Here is a 21,493-nt window from a genome sequence, read left to right as displayed (position 1 = left end):
TAGGTGGCGCTAGTGGGTTCATGTTAATGCACTAGACCAGCCTTTCACCTTCCTGAGTAATCACAATGATATATATTTCTATTAAACTCTGAAATCAGAACACCTCCTACTCATAACACTGCAGAGTGCGCAGAGTTTACGAGTTTCTGGTTGGATTGTTTGAGGTCATGAATATGTGACCACTCCACTCGTTCCCATTGTGTTTTCATGTTTCAATATCCTGCTTTCAGTTCGGGGGAGTCTGTATCCTGGCTGGTGAGCGAATCCTTGTCAATAACCCCCCCTTGGCATTGATGGTGGGAACCAGCTCCTGAGCTCAGGAGGGGACTGTATATAAACCCTGAGTCTGGGCTGTACCAGGCACAACCAAACCAGGAGACAAGCCTCACAGCCTCCCATCGCCACCATGAGAACCCTAGCCTTCTGTCTGATCCTTGTGATGGGCTCCAGCGAAGGTGAGTGTGGAAAGCAAAGAGAGGAGCGAGACCTAGGGTACAGGTTGAGGCATGGTTCCAATCTGGGGGGCTAGGTGGCGCTAGCGGGTTCATGTTAATGCACTAGACAAAGCCTTTCACCTTCCTCTGGAGGCCTGGGTTCCAATCTGGGGGGCTAGGTGGCGCTAGCAGGTTAATGTTAATTATTATTATTTTGTTTTTCAAAAAGAAAAAAAATAATACAGAACAAAGATGCATTATGCAGTTAAAAAGTTATATTGGAAAGCCAAAGTAATAAAAGAGAAATGCATTAGACTTTCCTGATGGAAAGTGTGAAGCTTCTTGGCATTAAACAGCACGTGGCACAAAGATCCATGAAGGATGATTGCCAGAGGCTTGCTTTGTTTCTGCCGCAACTCTCCCATGAAAGGAACGCTACCTGTCTCAGATTGTCAGGCTTATCGGTTGACTATGAAGAGAATACTGAAATAACCAAGATGCTCGGATATATTGTGAGAAGTGTTGAATTTAAATCAAGGGAGGTAATGTTAAAACTTTACAATGCAAAAGTAAGACCTCACCGAGAATTTTGTGTTCAGTTCTGGTCACCTCGTTACAAAAAGGATATTGCTGCTCTAGAAAGAAAAGCAAACAGGATTATCCCGGGTTTAAAAGGCATGTCATATGCAGACAGGCTAAAAGAATTGAATCTATTCAGTCTTGAACAAAGAAGACTACGCAGTGATCTGATTCAAGCATTCAAAATCCTAAATGTATAGACAATGTCGACCCAGGGGACTTTTTTGACCTGAAAAAAGAAACAAGGACCAGGGGTCACAAATGGAGATTAGATAAAGGTGCATTCGGAACAGGAAATAGGAGGTACTTTTTTACACAGAGAATTGTGAGGGTCTGGAACCAACTCCCCAGTAATGTTGTTGAAGCTGACACCCTGGGATCCTTCAAGAAGCTGCTTGATGAGATTCTGGGATCAAAAAGCTACTAACAACCAAGCGAGCAAGATGGGCTGAATGAGGCCTCCTCTCGTTTGTAAACTTTCTTATGTTCTTATGTTCTTAACTGTGCTTTCTCTCTCCCCTCCTCTCTCCCTGTCCATCTCCCTCTCCCTCTCTCTCTCTCTCTCTCCCCAGCGCTGGACTGCCAGTTTGTGGACGGCTCACTGAAGCAGGTGGACGCTGGGCTGGGGCTGGTTTTCGGGGTGAACGACGCGGGCGCGGTCTTCATGAGATTCGGGAACAAGTGGGTGCCGATGGAGGGGAACCTGAGGCATGTGACCGTGGGTCCGGCTGGACTGTGGGGGGTCAACGAGGATTTCCAGATCTTCAAGATGGTCGCCGGGAAATGGGAGAGAGTGGAGGGTAATGCAGTCAGAAGAAGAGAGCCCAGGATGTATAGCATTTGTTGAAAAGCGCATTATATTTAACTGAGATTATGGGTGTGGAAACTGCACTGTGAGAAGCTGGCTGTAATAACAATGTAAAAAAAAGAAGCATGCAGAGAAATTCAGTTAACAATCCCTAGTTGTGAGTAACTTTAATTAGCCTGATTACCCCCCCCTCTCTCCCCTCCCCTCCCCTCTCCTACCCTCATCCCCCCATCCGCATCCCCTCCCCCCTCATCCCCTCCTCCCCTCCCCTCCCCTCTCCTCCCCTCATCCCCTCCCCCCTCTCCTCCCCTCCCCTCCTCCCCCCTCATCCCCTCCTCCCTCCCCCATCCCCTCCTCCATCCCCTCCTTCCCCCATCCCCTCCTCCCCTGCCCTCCCCTCCCCTCCCCTCCCCTCTCAGGTCTCCTGAAACAGATTGACGCTGGGGGTGACCAGCTGATCGGAGGTGTAAACAATGAGAGTGCAGGATTCTGTCTGAACCAGCAGGGGGCGGCGCTGGTGCTCGGGGGAGGGGCCCATGTCCCCTGGGTCTCTATCGATGATGACCTGGTGTACTACTCCTGCGGCCCCCAGTCCTGCTGGGGAGTGACCTCCAAGAACGCAGTGCTGGTCCGCAAGGGGGTGACCCCGAACAAGTGCCAGGGCTCGGACTGGGAGCCGGTCCCGGACTTCCCCATGGTCCTGGTGGAGGTGGGATCGGACGGGATCGTGTTCGGCATTAACGGCACCGGGGAGGTCTTCCGCAGGTCAGGCATTCTGGGGTCCCCCACCACCCCCGTTCCCTCTAGAGTTGTGATCCCTCCTTTTAAAGGGACTTTTCGGTCTGTCTGGTGCAACCATGATAGAAACAATAGAAACATCTCAATCTAGATTTGTTATTGCATATACAGGAATCTCTCTCTCTCTCTCTCTCTCTCTCTCTCTCTCTCTCCTATCTCTCTCTCTCTCTCTCTCTCTCCTATCTCTCTCTCTCTCTCCTATCTCTCTCTCTCTCTCTCTCTCTCTCTCTCTCTCTCTCTCTCTCCTATCTCTCTCTATATATATATTTTTGCTAAAAATAAAACAACTTGTTTCAATATGTTTAACACAGGCAAAGTGAGTTTGAAAACAAACAAGGGAGGTACTTATAAGCTTTATATATATATATATATATAGAGAGAGAGAGAGAGAGAGAGAAAGACACAGAAATATATGCCACGCTAGAGATATATATAGATAAAAAATACATGTTAATCTTGTTGCATTTTGACCGTTCACTGCTTTTACCAAAGACAGCCATTTGTTCTCGTTTTTTTTACAAACCACCTAGCCGGCTCTGAAATCCAGACAGACACAAGCGAGACTGCGGTTCGAATGACGTTTTCCTGCGTTTACCCTGACAGGGCTGGGATCACCGACAGCAACCCGTCGGGCTCCCAGTGGACTCACCAGTACGTCTGCGGCAACATGAGGCATGCCACCTACGACCTGGGAGTGCTGTGGCTGATTACAATGGATCAGAAGATCGTGAGCTGCATCCTCTAGAGCTCCCCCTAGAGGCTCCCCGCCGCCACTGCGCTCCCGCAGCCTGCCAGCGGGAACTTCAATCGACACCTGCATTCCAATGATTGATTCTGTTGATTGATTGTATTGATTGGATCGATGCTTACGTATTAACACAGAGATAAATGCATTGCTACTATTCTATACAGCATTAGCTAATAGTAATTTTTTTTTTGCTCAGCCAGATTCTCTGGCACAGGCTTCCTGAAGATACAGTATACGATCATTTAGTGGCAGTGATAAAACAGTGATAGAAACACACAGCGTACTGCAATGTAATGTATTGTAATGGGTATCCTGCTAGCGGCTGGTGAGCTGATAACGCTAAGGCAGGCACTTGATTCTTGACTACAGGGCTTGCTTTGTAGTTGAATGATAAAACATTTGTGTTCATAGTTTGTTTCCAATACTTTCCAGTCAATTTAGCCAGCTCAAATGCCAAACCATTGCAATACATGTAATATAAATACAACATTATATATATATATATATATATATATATATATATATCACCAGTCCCTAATAATAATAATAATAATAATAATAATAATAATAACACCAAGCTACTCTTACCGTTACTGTATTTATAGTCACTATTACTTCCTCTAAACCTCTATGTGCCTTTGTGTCCCTGTTTAATAAAAGCTATTATTCACACGTGCTGTTCTTTGGCTCAGTCTGTTGATTCATGAGAATAAGGGAGCACCCTTTGATAAGAGTGAGGTGTTGGTTTGGAGTTAAGCCAATGCACATATTGTTACAAGGGATGACACATTTGCCTGGTTTGTCCGTGTGACAAAAGAAAGCTTTCATGGTACCAAGCGTGCAAACAAGGGTGTGGGAAAGTGGGGACAGAGAGTGTGACTGGAGAAAACACCTGTTGAGAGCCTGCCCTGGACTGGAGGGAGCACCCTTTCTCTTAGGGGTGTGAGGGAGGGAGGGAGCAGTTCAGTCTCCATGCCTCCAGCCTGCCCTGGACTGGAGGGAGCACCCTTTCTCTTCGGGAGGTGAAGGAGGGAGGGAGCAGTTCACTCTCCATGCCTCCAGCCTGCTCTGGACTGGAGGGAGCCCCCTTTCTCTTAGGGGGGTGAGGGAGGGAGGGAGCAGTTCAGTCTCCATGCCTCAAGCCTGCCCTGGATTGGAGGGAGCCCCCTTTCTCTTAGGGGGGTGAGGGAGGGAGGGAGTTCAGTCTCCATGCCTCCAGCATAATAACTATGGCAGCTACATGTGTTTGAATTCAATTCATGGCATTCAAATACTGAATTCAAATACTGGGTTTCAGTTCAAATATTTGCTTTAATCTGCCCTTATTTGATTTCCCAAGGAGAGGTTGTCCGGTTTCTCATTCGGGTCTTCCCACTCCAGGGCATTTGGGTATAAGAACGCCTCTCTGGGGCTGGCTGTGACACACCAAGTCTCGCTTGCTGAGATTCGACTGACTGCAACCATGAGAGCTTCTCTACTCGTCCTAGCGCTGTTCGTGGGCTCCAGCCTGGGTAAGTGAGAGAGGCTGCGGGCGGGAGGGGGTAGGGTTTGAAATTTAGCCCAATTCTAGCTTAGTTACAGGTAGAGAAAGCAGTTTGACATGTTGTGTGAATCACTGCGTTTGCTTCACTGGCTGAGCACAATTGTAATCACATGCATTGTATTATCTTGGGAAGCGTTTACATCCCATCATGGCACATTGCATACTGTTAGCCTCCTCAAGTTCAGTGGTAGTTTAAAATGTAACAGGATGCTGCAGAGCGACATTTCACACCATTGCTGCTATTGCTGGCTTCAACTGACTTCATAACAAAGACAACGCATTTCGGATTTAAGTTTTTAAACCTTGGAAATGCCAGAAATGGGGGGGGGGGGGGGGGGGGTGGAGAGACATACAAATTCCAGATTCTGGCAACTACTATACATTTAAACCATTAACCGAAAAAATTACTGATGCCATTTAAGAGGGACTGAAATGGGGGGAGTGATGCATGTCTCTCTTTGTTTAGGTGCGTGTGTCTCTGTTGTTTTTGTGTTGGTTTGCCTCTGTGTGTGTGTGTGTGTGTGTCACGCTTGCTTGCTGCGTGCGTCTGGTGTTTATCCAGCATCGTGTTTTCCAGCGCTGGACTGCCAAGAGATTGACGGGCGCCTCAAGCAGATCGACGCCAGCGACGGGCAGGTGTTTGGCGTGAACAGCGAAGACTCGATCTACACTCGCTATGGAAACGGCTGGGTGCGGGTCCCAGGGGCCCTCAAACACGTGACCGTGGGGCCCGCTGGAGTCTGGGGCGTCAACAAGGACAATCTCATCTACAAGATGATTGGAGGACGCTGGGAACAAGCTCAAGGTACGGAGTCTATTAGAAGACTATTACCTGACCGCAACCCTGCCCCAATAAATTAACACGTGTAGCTACCTAACAAGGGCGTTAGGAATTCGACTTTATCATCACCTAGAATTCTAGGATTGAGACCTAATTAATAAATAAATAAATAAATAAATAAATAAATAAATGGAAAGAAAATGATCTTTTATTTAACATCATGTAATCAAAGAAACTACAAAATGGCATCGTAAATTAATTCTACCGGAAGCCATAATAGTGGTACAGTAGAATTTCATGTTAGATGTCGAAATGACACATTGTTCAATTTGTTTTTTTTTGTTAAGTATGTAGGAAAACTACAAAGCGGCGGTGTGCAATTCAATATGTCAACGTGACGTTATTCCAGCAGGTTTCATTCGACTTGATGAAGCAACATTAGTTCATTCTATAGGGTGATGATGCAAAACGTTTAGCCATAGCTGTAAGGCATGAGAGATCCTTGTTAAGAAGGGTGAATCTAGTATCATTATTATTATTATTTATTTCTTAGCAGACGCCCTTATCCAGGGCGACTTACAATTGTTACAAGATATCACATTATACATTATTTCACATACAATTACCCATTTATACAGTTGGGTTTTTATTGGAGCAATGTAGGTAAAGTACCTTGCTCAAGGGTACAACAGCAGTGTCCCCCCACCAGGGATTGAACCCACAACCCTCCGGTCAAGAGTCCAGAGCCCTAACCACTACTCCACACTGGAGTTTCTATCCAGACTGTTTACACCTGCTCCACAGGTTTGGTCACCTGGCTTTATACAGCATCCTACTGCCCTGCAGCCTCTAACAGGTTTTGCAGTGTAATATTTAAAGCACAGGCTTCAGGCTGGCCTCGCTCCTCTCTATAACAGCCTGTCTCCCCTACCATCCTGACTCTGGTACGTTCCTCGCAGGTCTACTGAAGCAGATCGACGCGGGAGGCGACCAATTCATCGCCGGAGTCAACATGTTAGACAACATCTTCTGCCTGAATCGCAATCCCACGGTGACCACGCGTGGCGGCGCGGCCGCCATTCCCTGGAACTTGCTTCCCGGGTCCCTCAAGTACTACTCCTGTGGCCCCTACAGCTGCTGGGGGGTGAACTGGCTCGACCAGATCTTCGTGATGAAGGGGGTGACCCCGGACGCCTGCATGGGCAGCCTGGCGTGGCAGCTGGTCCCCGGGGCGCTGTCCATGATCGAGGTGTCCACCGACGGCAGCGTGTACGGGGTCAACTCTGCCGGGAACGTGTACCGCAGGTGAGCGCGCCAGCTCCTTAAATCAAACCAGCTTTGTGCATTCGGGCTCAGCGACACGCCAGTCTGGCTTCTTTGTTAAAAAAAAAACGGGGTTTGTGTGTCGCTAGACCTGTTTAAATAACATACCTGTCATTTCTCTTTTCATCGTTAACATCCTGACAACTTTTTTACACTTATAAAAGTCTAGAGCGGACATTCTGAAAAGAGCACCGTCCAGGAATGATATTTCAGCAAAAGAAGTGTAAACGATCGCTATGTTATAATTTTTTTTTTTTTTTCTTCAGGGACGGGGTCAGCGTTGCTAATCCTGCCGGCACTGACTGGACCTATCTGAGCATGTGCGGGAAAAGCAAGCATGTGTCATATGACCTGGGTGTGCTCTGGGTGATCAGCACAGAGGACAAGATCCTGACCTGCAGCTAAAACTCCCCCGACAGCCAAACCAACAGAAACCATCCTTCTGGAGCTCAGAAATACTCCCACTGACTGTAGAGTCTACATTATATACTGCGCTTGCATTGTAAACCTGTACTGCCCTGTAACACCTGTAAGTCACCTTGGATAAAGGCATCTGCCAAATAAATAAATAAAGTTTCTTATTGTGCAAGAGCTTAAAACAAACAAAAAAAAATCTTACCGCTTGCAACCACAAGTACATCTTCACAAATCTCTTATTGCTTTGCTTAGAACTGTGTTGTTTGACAGACTTCTGCTTTTTTATGTCTGGTATGGACTGTACTGTTCTCTCTATGGAACAGCAGCCTGTTGAGTTTCTTTTAAGCTTCTTCCTGTTCAAGCACTGCCACCTTACAGAAATAAAGCATTAAAAAATAAACCCTGTGTGGTCTCTGTTATACGTTTCCTTGGCGTCAGTTGGTTGATGTGAATGCTCCAGTTCTACAGAGGCCTGTTTAAATACAAATTGTTTACTCGGGAGAAAAAGGGTTCTCCCCCCTCACAGAGAAAGGGGGCTCCCTCCAGTCCAGGGCAGACTTGAGGCATGGAGACTGAACTGCTCCCTCCCTCCCTCACCCCCCGAAGAGAAAGGGGGCTCCCTCCAGTCCAGGGCAGACTTGAGGCATGGAGACTGAACTGCTCCCTCCCTCCTTCACCTCCCTAAGAGAAAGGGTGCTCCCTCCAGTCCAGGGCAGACTTGAGGCATGGAGACTGAACTGCTCCCTCCCTCCTTCACCCCCCGAAGAGAAAGGGTGCTCCCTCCAGTCCAGGGCAGGCTCTCAACAGGTGTTTTCTCCAGTCACACTTTCTGTGCCCACTTTCCCACACCCTTGTTTGCACGCTTGGTACCATGAAAGCTTCCTTTGTTGGGTGGTTGTAAATGTCGTCCCCACCTGAACTATAAACATGAGAGGGAGGAGGTCCCGTACATTAAACAGTGGTACTTATAACAATGTGTGCATTGGCTTAACTCTGTCCAAAAAAACACCTCATTCTTACCAAAGGGTGCTCCATTATTCTCAGCAGTGACTCTATTCACACAGGATCTCCTGAATCTACAGACCGTGCTGAAGATCAGCAAGCGGCGAATTGCAGACCAAAGGTTTGAAATATCTCAGGGTTAGAAACTCACACTAGCCCTGCTGCTGCTGCTGCTGCACCCAGTCCTGGGGTTCAGAGCTCCCTTCAATGAAGTCTATTATTATTATTAATATTGAAATGATCAGGAGCCAGGAGTTTGAGCAGGGTTAGAAACTCACACTAGCCCTGCTGCTGCTGCTGCTGCACCCAGTCCTGGAGTTCAGAACTCCCCTCAATGAAGGCTATTATTATTATTATTATTATTATTAATAATATTGAAATGATCAGGAGCCAGGAGTTTGAGCAGGGTTAGAAACTCACACTAGCCCTGCTGCTGCTGCTGCACCCAGTCCTGGAGTTCAGAACTCCCCTCAATGAAGACTATTAGTATTGAAAAGTCAGGAGTTTGACTTTGAAAGAATTGGTTCTCCTGGAGAGCTAACTCCCAGACTCCCAGGTGCATCCTAGTCATGCTGGGATGAGGAGTGTGGTCAGTCTATTCAGAGCAGATTTATCAGGGACCGGATTGTTCAAACTCGCTGATAATTTCAAACAACATACCTAAAAAACAAAGTAAATTCTGAAACCCAGGACATTTTGTGCACTGGGTTTAAAAAATATTCTGAATGTACTGGGATTGTTGGAAAGGAAACAGGCTTGCCAGGCAGAGCAGTGTGTTCAGGTGTTTATACAGCAGCAGATAGAGCAGGATTGCAGAGTCACTGCCCCCCCCACCCCCATCTCTCAGACAGCAGCAACACCCACAACGAAACAGTTAACACAACATTCAGAACTCACAGCAACAAACAGGGTTGTAACTTGGCCTCTCTTGTCAGATAAACGATACAAAGCAAGTAAAAAAAAAACAGATCAACTATATAAGAGCCCTCCGGGCTGGCGATCACAGCTGTGTTGAGATTGGAGAGACTGGGTACTGAGCTTGGGTTATTTTCTCTCTCTCAAGCAGCTGCTTCGCGATGCTTCCCTTGGTGTGTTCAGCAGGCTTGCTGGATGAGGTTTCTACACCACACCAGCCCTGGAGAGAATAGAGGACAGAGCTGGGAGTGGGGTAAGCAGAACAAGGGGGTCCCTTAAGCTGTGAGGTTTGTTATTTTTTTTTTAATTTGGACTTCACAGAGAGCTCTTCCTTTGCAGCGGGGGTGCTCTGGCGTTGCCAGTTAGCTTGTCGGAGCAATACCAAGCCCGGCCTAGGAGGGAACAGAGGGGTGGGGGAGGGTATAGGGTCGGAGGTTAGGCAGTTTCGATGGTTGTTACATGTATGGACCGGTTGGCTGGCTCGCCGCTTGGTTATATTTTGTGCTGCTCCAGCATGGCGAGCAGCCGGGTGTGGATGGGCTGGCACACGGTGGCGTAGCCGGCCCGGGTGAGGTGCAGGTAGTCGTACATGTCGTGGTGGGAGATGGTCCCGTCGGAGTGGACGAAGCCAGGGTCCACGTCCAGGAAGGAGGCGCCGGGCAGGGAGGGCAGGGCCTCCTGGACCAGCTGGTTCACGCGGGCGTTCTTCACCCGCAGAGCGTTGGGGCTCTTTCCACGCGGGAGGAGACCCTGGAGGAACAGAGCAGGTCAGGGTCTCCGAGCAGAGAGAGAGAGAGAGAGAGATAGATAGAGAGAGAGATAGAGAGATGGAGGCAGACAGACAAAGAGAGAGAGAGGCAGACAGAGAGACACAAAGAGAGAGAGAGAGAGAGAGAGAGAGAGATGGAGGCAGACAGACAGAGAGAGAGAGAGGCAGACAGAGAGACACAAAGAGAGAGAGAGAGAAGGCAGACAGACAGAGAGAGAGAGAGAGAGAGAGAGGCAGACAGAGAGAGAGAGGCAGACAGAGAGAGACACAAAGAGAGAGAGAGAGAGACAGACAGACAAACAGAGAGACAGACAGGTTGGCAGGCAGACAGACAGACAGAGAGAGAGACAGACAGGCAGGCAGACCGTGGCCTTGGGTGTCTCACTCACCAGTATGAGGACTCTGGCTGTGGGCTGCTTGCTGTGGATCAGTTTGACGATGGCCCCGATTCCTTCCGCGACCTGCTCAGCAGTGTCTCCGTGGTTATTGGTCCCCACCCAGAGCACTATAATCTGTGGCACAGGACACAGTCTTCAGACACCCAACCGCAGCAGCATGCTCGCTTATTCATTCAGACAGTCCAGGCGTCTCCGCTGGAGCCTATCCACCGCCATGCGTCAATACTGCAGACAGCTGGTCTTTAATGCAGGGATGGAAATCAGACTCCTATTGCATAGCAGTTTCACCCATTCCAGGTTTTCCCAACGCACGAGCTTGATCAGCCTCAATTTTAGGATTGAGACATAATTAAAAATAATAATAATAATAATAATAATAATAATAATAATAATAATAATAATAATAATAATAATAATAATAATAATAATAGGAACATAATTTAGATATTTTATTTAACACAATAGTAATCAAAAGAAACTACAAAATGATATTAAAATATAAAAGTCTACCGGAAGTCATAATAGTAGTATAGGATTATTTCATGTTAGATTTCGGAAATGTAACATTTTTCAATTTTTAGTCGGCTTTTCCTTTAAGTATCTGGCAAAACTACAAAGCGACGGTAATTCGATATGCTAACGTAACATTATTGCAGCGGGTTTCATTAGACTTCATGAAGCAAAACCAGTTAGTTCTACAGAGTGATGCTAAACTTCTGTCCACAGCTGTACACAGTCCACGTGGTCACTGAGCCACAGACAGCTGGACTTCCTTTGTATCTTATTCAACACACAGGGGGGACCCCCCTCCACTCACCTTTGGGTTTATGTGGTCCAGCTCTCCGTTCTGCAGCCTCCACAGAACATGCTGTGTGCAGTCTCCCCCCATTCCGAAATTGAGGGCGTGGAGAGGAGAAAAGAGCTCTCTCCAAATCTGCAGGGGGGCAATGCACGCGGTGAAGCAGGAGAACGATCGCAAAACCAACCATTCAAGAAACGTACAAAGATAAAAACTCTACAGATGATCCTGTTCGGAAAGGCAAGGGGCTAGGGCAGATCCTCGGGGACCCCCAGAGTCTAATGGTTTCCATGCCAACCGATCTCTCAATTACTTAACTAACTAGACCTTTTAATGAACTGTTCTCAGCTCCTTTAAATAAAAAGTCGCAGATTTCAAGTGACTTTTCAAAATGTTATTGTCAACTTGAAATCAGCAAATAGTTTAAGAGCTGAGAACAATTAATTTAAAAAAAAAAAGGTTGAACCAAGCAAATTAGGAGTTTAATTAAGGGTTAAGTCCTTCGGATGAGACGTAAAACAAACGAGCTCCTATTGGAAGTGACTCTGCAGCAGCAGCAGCAGTTGTTGATGATGATGCAGAGTTTACCCCCCTAGTCTCTGCGAGTCGCTTTGGATAAAAAGCGTCTGCTGAATGACTCATTCATAATTGAGAGCTTGTCAGAATGAAAACCACAAGACGCTGGGGCCCCAGTGACTGGGTATGGGAAGCTCTGGGCTAGCACGAGTTTCTGAGTGGGTTTGGGTCTGGTACCTCGAATTGGTGCAGCAACTGGACCAGAGAGTCTCCCACAAACAGGACCTCTGGCTCCTTGTCCTTGCTGTCCGACACGAAGCGGTGATGCTGTGGGGAGAGACAGCACCGAGAGGAGAGAGAGAGAGAGAGAGAGAGAGAGAGAGAGAGAGAGAGAGAGAGAGAGAGAGAGAGAGAGGGGGGGGGGGGGGGTTTAAAAGAGAAACTTTCCTGGGCCAAGGAAGGATAGCGAACATAGTCTTGCAGGGATGGTAATAAGACTCTGATTGCATAGCGGTTTCACCCATTCCAGGTTTTACTGCGAGCTTGATTAGCCACAGTGTGTCTAGTTAAAACCAGGACTGGATCAAACTGCTATGCAATGAGAGTCTATTGTTATTACTGCTTATGATCCGTTGTGATACTAAAGACAAACGTTTCGATCCCTCCCTGATCCAGTGGATTACCAAGGAGAGCCAGCGTCCGTCTCCGTGTACGTCAGGAGCCGCTGTGGGGGTGGCGGCCGGGTTCGAATCTCCTTCACTCATCTCGAATCAGCCTGGGAGAGGGAGAGAGAGAGAGAGAGAGAGAGAGAGAGAGTTCAAACAGAAAACTCCAATATCGAAGACGCATTGATACAATGCAACTTACAGCTATGTATCCGTCAATTAGAATATCTACAACCATATACACAGCGTATAGTTCAATAAACTGTGCGCACCTGGCTCATTTTATAAAGGTAAAGAAACGACGTAACCACAAGTTATATTATTAAGTAAACACCTGCATCCCGAGCCAATAGGTGTGTCTAAATTCACGGCCGATATTAAACATCACTCAGTACTTGTTCTATATTATTAACACAAAGGCCTCGCCCTCAATTACATCACACATCATACATTTACTTACACGACAACAATGCATGTCTTTATACACTCGTGAATTAATAAAAAAAAAAACTTTATTTTTTGCTTAGTCACCTGTACACATTAATTTGATACGTACATGATTATATTATTTACTTAGGGCGTGTTACGAGACATAATACCACATACACATTTATTTTTTTAGCACAATTTGTCTTTCCTTTTTTTTTTACAACGACTGCAAGCATGCATCTAGACTATGTAAATACAAATTAAACTATTTGTTATATCCAGGGTTCCATGACCTAATCCCAAAAGTTATAAAAAAAAAAACAAACAGGAGTTGCATTTGTTTTTATTACCCATGCAATAATTATTGGTGTTTTTTACTTTTTCTCGAATTACCTTTTGAATGTATCCACAGCTGACTGAATTTCCAACACAGATAGACACTGCAGCACGACCCACCGGTACAAACCATTCACTCGCCGCAAGGGGTGTTTCGCACAGCACGGACCTCTTAAAAAAATAAATAAATACACATTAATACAATTCACACATTGTTTTTGATTTACAGGTGATGTCATTAGGTGAGCTGAGAATAAAGTGTCTCAAATGTAAAGTAAGTTCGAGTATCAAGTGCTCTACCCTTTTTTTAAATCTCCCTCCCAAACGTAAAATTGATTTTCCCAGAAGGCAAGTCCTTTGCAATGGCAGGAAGTGCATGAGAAACAGAACATGCGCAGAAATGTTTATATTTTCCTGCGGATTTAAATTAGAATTTTTTTATTAAATAAAACGGTGTCGTATTTGCCTCTTATTACTTAATATACGTATTAAGCCATGTAGAAAATAATAATAATAATAATAATAATAATAATAATACACGGTAACGTAGAAACAGCATTGGAACGAACCATTCAATTATGAGGTGTTGTGGTAAAATAAATATTCGTTATAATCACAAAATATAATCTCATACACGCCACCAATGATAAAGTAATATATGTATTAATGCAGGCTTATCGTAGTCTTTACTTTTTGTACGTATTACTGCTAGTATCGTTTCGTGTTTTTTTTTTGCAACTGTTTTGTTTTTTAACAGAGTATACAGGAAACCTCATGATTTGGTCCGTTTTAATGCACCGGTCTCTAATTTTGTGGAAATAAAGTAAAAAACACACGTCCCTACCAATTGCTTACAGTTAAAGTAGAAAAAATGACCCCTGTTTGTATTTGTTGGATGCATTGTTCGTGAAATTTCATTCAAGAAAAATAAAAAAACGTGCACAGAACACTTTTGCTACTGTTCCCTAGCAACCAAATTCTAGTCGGTTTGAATCAAATAATATATTTTACTGATTTAATTTAAGCTGTGAAACATTTACAAAAACATCAAACACGATGAGAACGTTATTATTATTATTATTATTTTTTTTATTTTTTTATAACCCTTTGGATCCTAACAGCAGGGTCACTATTTAGTAAAAAAAAGTGAAATCGCTGCCAATGTTATTTGTTTTTTTAAAACCATCATTGTTTTGATTTGATTTTTCAGGCTTTGTATTTGTAGCACCACTACTTCGGGTTTAAACATGACTGTCACTCATATTTTGATGATTTTGTTTTTAGTCAGCGTTAGGAACTGCCTCACTGACGGTGTGGTATAAAGCAAGGTAAGGAATGTTTAGCAAATTAATGAGTTTATTGCAGTGTGGTTTATTGAATGGTATTTTAACGTTAGTTACAGGCAGTAAGATTTGTTACCTTAAAATGGCCATTTTTAACGTGTCATGTTTAAGTAATATACCGTTTAAATGAATATAAACTATAGAGAAAAGTATATTTTGGATTGGTAGACAAATTCTGTTCGTTGCATGTAGGTATTTTCAAGATATATTATTATTATTATTATTATTATTATTATTATTATGTTTTGTCACAGATTAAATAATAACCAGGAACAGTTAATTTTGCACACTCCCTACTGGTCAAAAAGCTATGAAACAGTAGGCCTAATATATTATGTCATTTATTATTTATTTCTTAGCAGACGCCCTTATCCAGGGTGACTTACAATTGTTACAAGATATCACATTATTTTTACATACAATTACCCATTTATACAGTTGGGTTTTTACTGGAGCAATCTAGGTAAGGTACCTTGCTCAAGGGTACAGCAGCAGTGTCCCCCCCACCTGGGATTGAACCCACGACCCTCCGGTCAAGAGTCCAGAGCCCTAACCACTACTCCACACTGCTGCTATTATACACCTTTATCATTCCACTTAAACCAGAAGAGCCTTAAAGGCTAGTGTTTGCTCAAGGAGAGGTTTATACTGTGTGTATAGATTTTTTTTTCTTTTTTGCATTATAATTTTTGCATTATTTTTAATTAAAGCGGAATAACAGAATGAACCAGCCAGGCAGGAAGCCAGACACGGACAGGAAACAGGTTCTGAAAGTGTTCCACGAGCATTTCAGAACGTCCTCGTGCGAAGACGAGAGAATCCCACACGACTCCGCTCCTGCCCCTGCCCCTCTCCCTCTCCCTGCCCCTCTCCCTGCCCCTGCCCCTCTCCCGGGCACCTCACTCTCGCAGCACCGCGAGACAGGACACAGCGTCCACAAAGTGAAGCGTAGAAAAACCAGGAAGGAGAGGAGCCAGGGGAAAGCCGGACGGTCGGTCATCGATAAGCACCTGACCAACTCCCGAAAGTGCCGCCAACGGTCCAGGAGAGCCAGCGACGCCCCCGCCAAGGAGAGCATCATCTCCAAGCTGTTCCACAAGCCCGAACCCTCTGTCATCACCCAGAGCCGGCTGACCCAGCTGAGCTGCCACCTGGGCCTGTTCAACAGGGAGGTGAAGTCGGTGGACATCGAGAGGCTGCTGAGCGAGCAGAAGTCGTCCAGAAGAACGGAGCTCGAAACGGAGGACAGAGATCAGCAGCGGACGGGCGCTCCGGCTCTACAGCAGCCTTCTCCTCCCGAGATCCGTGCAGACCCCCATCCAGATCCCGAGGCTCCCGATTCATCTCCGCGGGAATCTGCACAGGGAGCAGGGAAGCAGACCCAGCTGGAGGCTGCGGATGCAGAAGGGGAAGAGGAAGAGGAAGAGGCGAGCTCCGATCCCCAGGGCTCTTCCTCCACCAGGTTGTGTTGCGTGACTCGTTTTATTGGCACTGATAATCGTGGTTGTGTCGTCTGTATTTGTAACATGTTAATGTGTGAAATATTTAAAAAATGTGCTAGATGCAAAGGGGTGTGCTGATTCTCACACTCGCTCAGTGGGGAAGTTAATTGCCGTTGATTGTTACTCAGTTGTAAAGGTGAGGGAAGGACAGCATTTCTTGTTTTGAGGTCGGCACATTAATGAATGGATTTATTTAATACCTGCCTATTTAAATACTTCTTAAAGGCGATTCTGAGTACCAACAAGCATCAACACACCCCTAATATAGAATGCGATGATTTCATTAAATGCAGGGCGTTTAGTATTTTTTAAATGTTGCATATTTTTATTTTGTATTTGTAGCAAGCTAAAAAAGTTTATTAAAAATAATCAATCCCACAACCCCTGATATGGTGATGCCGTCTCCCCCCCCTCTCCCAGCAGGGCGGCGCCGGTGGGCGAGCTGGCCTCTGCCCTGGTCAGGCTGTTGAACCCGCGCTCCCTGCAGAGCGGCCGCAGTCTGCTCGGCGAGACACGGCAGCTGCTCCACGACTTCCTGGCTGAGCGGCACGGGAAACTCCCGGACATCAGCCAGCTCGCCGTGCGCCGGAAACTGGACTATGAGATGATGAGCGCCCCGGCCGCAGAGAGAGGGGGTGAGAGCAACACGACCTGCACCTTCACAAGCCTCCCTGTGCTTTGCTATGCTTTTACAAACGGAATTGCCACAGTGTACAGTAGATTTGGGTGATATTTTCTTTAATGCCAAGTTTGTCAAAATTATTATTATTTATTTCTTAGCAGACGCCCAGGGCGACTTACATTTGTTACAAGATATCACCTTATTTTTACATACAATTACCCATTTATACAGTTGGGTTTTTACTGGAGCAATCTAGGTAAAGTACCTTGCTCAAGGGTACAGCAGCAGTGTCCCCCACCTGGGATTGAACCCACGACCCTCCGGTCAAGAGTCCAGAGCCCCAACCACTACTCCACACTCCACAACTCTCTCAAGAAAGAGTTCAATTAATAGGAAGATTCATTTTACAAAAGGTACCATGTATGCATGTGTGTTTGTGAGCGGAGGAGACATCTGCACACAGGATAAAGATGTACTGGCAAATAGCGCGCTGTGATTGGTTGATTTGTGATACGCGGTTTGTGATTGGATGCTCAGAGGTGAGGGGGAGGAATGTCACTTGCATGCCTGTTTAGTAAGCTTTGCATTGTTAGGATCAAACCGCAGTGCAGAGCTCTGCGCGGGTCTGCGTGACGACTGCAGTGCCAGGCTGCACCCGGGCCAGACGAGCACCAGGAAAAGAAGAAGAAGGAGGAAGCAACACTTTCCTAGAAAGATGAACCCGACGCTTGAGTTTCCTGGCCTTGAAGATCTCGTCCTGGTAAGATCTGTGCATCCTTCTGTTACAGCTGCAGCAGGGTTAGAAACTCACAGCGGCTGCATTAACTGAGAGGCTCAGAGCGAGAATTTTTTTCTGCCCACTAGCTTTGCAACCAGTCCTGGGTTTCAGAACTCCCCAGTGCTTAGGAGTCGTTCAGGGGTCCTCCTGATCAATGATATCCCCTGCGGTCACGATTTTTTTAGAAATTCTAAAACTGTGTGAGAACTCTAGATGTTGCCCTGAAAAATACAAAACATATACGCATTATAAAATAGTTAAGTTGACGTGGTTCAGTTACACACGCAGTGACTGAAGGGGATGTAATATTCTTAACTGAGGGCGGGTCTGAAGTCTTGGACAGGGTACTGGACTGAGTGCTGCATTGTGTTGCGTTGCTTCTCGTTTGCATTTTATTGCATTTTTCTTTGGTCTCAATTCTCAGATGTAATTTTTATTTCAATCAACATACGTCTTTGCTGCAATACACGTTATTTACTTACTTATTTTGTTCAAAAACGTGCATTTCAGCCCCTGTGATTTGAATGGCAATGCAATGCAGCACAGTGATTAAGAGTATCAGTCCTTGCACATCACGAGATCATCTGTTTCCTCAAAGCGGCTGTTTGTTCCCTGTGCTGTGCAACCAGACTGGGGATTTCACAGGGGAGAGATGCACTAAATACAGATTCTCGTGAGTCAGTCTCTCCCCCCCGTACTCTTGAATTCTTTGTGGACAGTAAAAGGATTACTAGGCAACATAACTGTTATCTATTTCATTATATTAATCTTTGATTAAAAAAAATATATATATTATTATTATTATTATTATTATTATTATTATTATTATTATTATTATTATTTATTTGTCAGATGCCTTTATCTAAGGCGTCTTACAGATGTTTCAGGGCAGTGCAGTGTTACAATGCAAGATTAATATTTAAATACAGTGTAGTTTACAGTAAGTGCAAATAATACTACTACAATGCAACATGAACTAGGATGCAACAAGTTAGGATTACAGCAAGTTATATCTACAATGACATATTAATAGTGCAAGGAAAGTGCATCATCTGAGGATCCAGTAACGTGGTGCTGAGGTCAGGTGAGTCCAGGGCAGAGCAGGAGCAGTAGAGCAAGAAATCTACAAGTGATCATAAAGACAAATGCAATAAAATTATAAAGTTGGTAATGGTTTGGTAAAACTATAAGAAGCCAAGTCAAGCAGACGAACGTTTCAGCTAATGCCTCGGTAAACAGAAAAAGGAAATCTTCAGTAAAAACCTGATTAATTAAAGCAATGTTCTCTTGTTATGACTAGGTCGAGCAGGATAATCCTGACCCACAACAGATCCGCCAGTCCCGGCCGGAACAAGAGTCCGGTCCGGTCCGGTCACAGCGCACCGAGCTCCTGGACAAACAGCTCAGATCTCGGGATAAAAAGCCCAGAGGGGATAGTTTTTTCTCAGGGGGTTTAGATCAAAAACTCTCCCCAGGTCTACCAGAAAGCCTCTTCCTAAAGTCCGAGGAGCCAAGGCAGGAGTGGATCGACGCAGGAGTAAGGAGAGGGGCGTTCGACGAGGGCTTGCCCTGGAAAGACTATTCGGAGCTGGGGCTGGGCCCAACTAGGAGCCCCTTCTGGAAGTCTGCCCACCTTCTTCCCTCAGACCCCCGGACCCTGCCTCAGAGCTCCTTTCCGTCTGGAAGCCCGCCAGCCTACCGCTCCTTTCAGAACCCCCGTGTCGCCAGCAGTTCGCTGGCACGGATTAGGGAGGCCTACCGCGACTCTCCAGATGGGGGCGTCATGAGCACGGGGCGAGTCGGAGAGGGAAGGAGAGTGTCTCTCAGTCCTGGAGCTCCTGAGAGCCTGCCTTGGGCTGGCACAGGTCTCGGGCACGAGCCCTCCTGTTTCATGGAGGTCCGAGACACTTGGGGGCAGCCCGAGAGCCTGGCAAGGAATTGTTTCAGCGCTGCAGGCAGTTATCCTTCCAGCAGGCTTCAGCTCAACCAGTGGGCTCAGGCTCTCTACACAGCCCTGCCCGAAATCGGGAGCCGGAGCCCCAGACAGTCTTCAGTGTACGAAGATGGAGAGGTCCCGCTGTCTTACAGTGACGGGAGAGAGGGGCGCTGCCACCAAACTGGACACCTTAAAAGCGCAGACCCTTATGGGAGCCAGAGGGAGGAGCGTCCCAGTTACTTTAGAGATCCCTCTGCAGGGGTCGGCTGCAGTTACCGTGAAGGGGTGTCGAACGTGTTTGAGGGGGGCTCGCAGAGGGGGCCTCAGGGGTACTACGGGCAGCCCCACAGTCTCCCCATGTCTTATTTCCCCCCCTCTGAAGCCGTGGACGCTGCCTCCCCAGTGCCCGGCTCGTACAGTCTGCTTCCTTCTCGGCTGGAAAAACACCCCAGTCCCGAAGCCTGGAGATTCCCCAGGATGAAACTGTATTAAGAAGACAGCAAAGGGGCTAAGGGCAAAACAGACAGTGTTTATAAAGTTCTCTCGATTCTCCTTATTGCTGCTGCTGCTCAGAACACATTTAACTCAGGGGATTGTTCAGTGTGCACTCCAGTGCTGCGGCGTGTTCGGAGGGGGAGTGACTGGGAGATTGAATTGCGTCGTTCAACAGGGAAATTACAGGGGCCACAAAGGAGACCCGCTTTTATCCTTTTTTTTGTGGTATTTATTGAATCTGCCCCTGAACATTTATCCCAGAGATTCTAGCATCCTTCAGTTTGAGTTATGAACTAAATGCATCAGCGGATTCCAATGGTGACTTTATATAGTCGGCATATTTTGTTTTCCTGGTAAACTAATTGGTTTCTGCTACTCAGCAGAGTTGCAATCGACAGAAAGCAAGCAAAGTCTTGTAATAGATACACAAACGTACGACTAGGGAAGCCAGCGACTATTCAAAACTATCCAGTGTTTTCAAATGGCTGTTTCTTTTATTTTTGAAGAAGATTTATGTTAGAATCCATTTAGTTATTTTGGGTAGGATGTCACAAAAGCTGTAGAACAACAATGCAATGTTCTATTGCTGTTATTTATTTATTTATTCTTGTATGTACAGTACCGACACAGATTATAGAAGCAACAAATGATTCACAGCAAGACTGCGGGTGGAGATTGCATTGCTCCTGTCTCTTCACTCAGACCCTTTACTTACTCAATGCCCTGATATCCCTGAACAGATAATCCTCTCCTCTTTAAAAAAATAATATTTGTTGATTCCCTAATGTATGTATTCTTTCATCCTTTCATTCTTCGTTGTAGAATATATAATTTTTTTACCAACTGAGAAGGCAGTTTTGTACACCCACTGATTTGAATTCCCTTTAATCTTTTTTCTGTGTATCCTTTTGATGTTAATGACAGAGTCCTGGTTGTATATATGGTATCAAAAATTCTGTACACACTTACGCAGAACCGTTTCTATTAAAGTTTCACTTCAGTGTTGAACACGGCTCTTTTCTCTATAGATCTTTTTTTTATATCAGTCTAGCCTGTTTTTTGTGCTCTCTCTCCTTTGTTTTCTTTTAAGGGAGGACTGTTGAGTGTTGCAGTCCTGAAATTTGTTTTTTGGTTTCCCAGAGACGTGATCTCTTTCGTGGTCATACAATACTCAAAACACTTCTGCTTTTTCCCAAACAGAAGTTCCAAGTCTCATGCAAAGTGTGCAAAAAAAATCTCCTTTTTAAAGTCGCAGTGTTCTAGCTAGTTAATGTTCAGCTTAATATAAATAAAACGATGAGCTTCATGTACAATGTATAGCACTCAGTACCTCTGCAACTGCTGTCTTCCTGTCTCTCATTAAGAAACAAAATTAATTTGAGTCAGAACCATGTGATTCGGAGAGTGTCCTAGGAAATACCGTGACCCAGCAATTGTGGTTATCTTCGTAGATGCTTACCTGACAATTATAGTTATCAGTATGCAGCTGCACATTTAAGGTTCGGACTGCAGTACTGGGGTTACCGTGGGACAGTTTGGGACAGTTCAGGCTTTCTG

General features: G+C 45.6%; 4 protein-coding genes across 6 annotated transcripts; 3 read left to right on the top strand and 1 right to left on the bottom strand.

The window, feature by feature from the left end:
* Positions 1-235: 235 nt before the first annotated feature.
* Positions 236-3,364, top strand: LOC131709015 (fish-egg lectin-like). Its single transcript, XM_059010611.1, has 4 exons — positions 236-455; positions 1,586-1,813; positions 2,241-2,586; positions 3,223-3,364. The coding sequence occupies exons 1-4, from the start codon at positions 407-409 to the stop codon at positions 3,362-3,364; spliced, it is 765 nt and encodes a 254-aa protein (XP_058866594.1). The 5' UTR covers positions 236-406.
* A 1,271-nt stretch (positions 3,365-4,635) lies between these two features.
* On the top strand, positions 4,636-7,831 carry LOC117433923 (fish-egg lectin-like). Its single transcript, XM_034056361.3, has 4 exons — positions 4,636-4,878; positions 5,488-5,715; positions 6,651-6,996; positions 7,281-7,831. The coding sequence occupies exons 1-4, from the start codon at positions 4,830-4,832 to the stop codon at positions 7,417-7,419; spliced, it is 762 nt and encodes a 253-aa protein (XP_033912252.2). The 5' UTR covers positions 4,636-4,829; the 3' UTR covers positions 7,420-7,831.
* Positions 7,832-9,344: 1,513 nt separating this feature from the next.
* Positions 9,345-13,621, bottom strand: LOC131709056 (platelet-activating factor acetylhydrolase IB subunit alpha1-like). Of its 2 annotated transcripts, XM_059010719.1 has the most exons (7): positions 13,561-13,621; positions 13,318-13,431; positions 12,514-12,605; positions 12,068-12,157; positions 11,333-11,449; positions 10,507-10,629; positions 9,345-10,098 (listed from the first exon to the last, which is right to left on the bottom strand). In XM_059010719.1, the coding sequence occupies exons 3-7, from the start codon at positions 12,592-12,594 to the stop codon at positions 9,841-9,843; spliced, it is 669 nt and encodes a 222-aa protein (XP_058866702.1). In that variant the 5' UTR covers positions 12,595-12,605; positions 13,318-13,431; positions 13,561-13,621; the 3' UTR covers positions 9,345-9,840. The 2 variants fall into 2 exon arrangements, with proteins under 2 accessions (XP_058866702.1, XP_058866703.1); XM_059010720.1 differs by lacking the exon at positions 13,561-13,621 and having other exon boundaries at positions 13,318-13,522.
* Positions 13,622-14,363: 742 nt separating this feature from the next.
* On the top strand, positions 14,364-21,083 carry LOC131709055 (uncharacterized). 2 transcript variants are annotated; one of them, XM_059010717.1, is made up of 5 exons: positions 14,364-14,588; positions 15,314-16,065; positions 16,526-16,740; positions 17,321-17,487; positions 18,806-21,083. In XM_059010717.1, the coding sequence occupies exons 2-5, from the start codon at positions 15,326-15,328 to the stop codon at positions 19,931-19,933; spliced, it is 2,250 nt and encodes a 749-aa protein (XP_058866700.1). In that variant the 5' UTR covers positions 14,364-14,588; positions 15,314-15,325; the 3' UTR covers positions 19,934-21,083. The 2 variants fall into 2 exon arrangements, with proteins under 2 accessions (XP_058866700.1, XP_058866701.1); XM_059010718.1 differs by having other exon boundaries at positions 16,529-16,740; positions 18,806-21,082.
* The last annotated feature ends 410 nt before the right edge of the window (positions 21,084-21,493 follow it).

Source organism: Acipenser ruthenus, chromosome 41 (genome assembly GCF_902713425.1).
Source record: "Acipenser ruthenus chromosome 41, fAciRut3.2 maternal haplotype, whole genome shotgun sequence".
NCBI lineage: Eukaryota > Metazoa > Chordata > Actinopteri > Acipenseriformes > Acipenseridae > Acipenser > Acipenser ruthenus.
This window is presented reverse-complemented; position numbering and strand designations above follow the sequence as displayed.

Coding starts and splice junctions, on each gene's coding strand:
- LOC131709056 (XM_059010719.1), bottom strand. CDS start 12,594: ATGAGTGAAGGAGATTCGAACCCGGCCGCCACCCCCACAGCGGCTCCT. Junction 12,158..12,513: donor ACGGACGCTGGCTCTCCTTG/GTAATCCACTGG, acceptor CTCTCCCCACAG/CATCACCGCTTCGTGTCGGA. Junction 10,099..10,506: donor CAGCCAGAGTCCTCATACTG/GTGAGTGAGACA, acceptor CTGTTCCTCCAG/GGTCTCCTCCCGCGTGGAAA.
- LOC117433923 (XM_034056361.3), top strand. CDS start 4,830: ATGAGAGCTTCTCTACTCGTCCTAGCGCTGTTCGTGGGCTCCAGCCTG. Junction 4,879..5,487: donor GTTCGTGGGCTCCAGCCTGG/GTAAGTGAGAGA, acceptor CGTGTTTTCCAG/CGCTGGACTGCCAAGAGATT. Junction 6,997..7,280: donor GCCGGGAACGTGTACCGCAG/GTGAGCGCGCCA, acceptor TTTTTTCTTCAG/GGACGGGGTCAGCGTTGCTA.
- LOC131709015 (XM_059010611.1), top strand. CDS start 407: ATGAGAACCCTAGCCTTCTGTCTGATCCTTGTGATGGGCTCCAGCGAA. Junction 1,814..2,240: donor GAAATGGGAGAGAGTGGAGG/GTAATGCAGTCA, acceptor CTCCCCTCTCAG/GTCTCCTGAAACAGATTGAC. Junction 2,587..3,222: donor ACCGGGGAGGTCTTCCGCAG/GTCAGGCATTCT, acceptor TTACCCTGACAG/GGCTGGGATCACCGACAGCA.
- LOC131709055 (XM_059010717.1), top strand. CDS start 15,326: ATGAACCAGCCAGGCAGGAAGCCAGACACGGACAGGAAACAGGTTCTG. Junction 16,066..16,525: donor CAGGGCTCTTCCTCCACCAG/GTTGTGTTGCGT, acceptor CCCCTCTCCCAG/CAGGGCGGCGCCGGTGGGCG. Junction 17,488..18,805: donor GCCTTGAAGATCTCGTCCTG/GTAAGATCTGTG, acceptor TGTTATGACTAG/GTCGAGCAGGATAATCCTGA.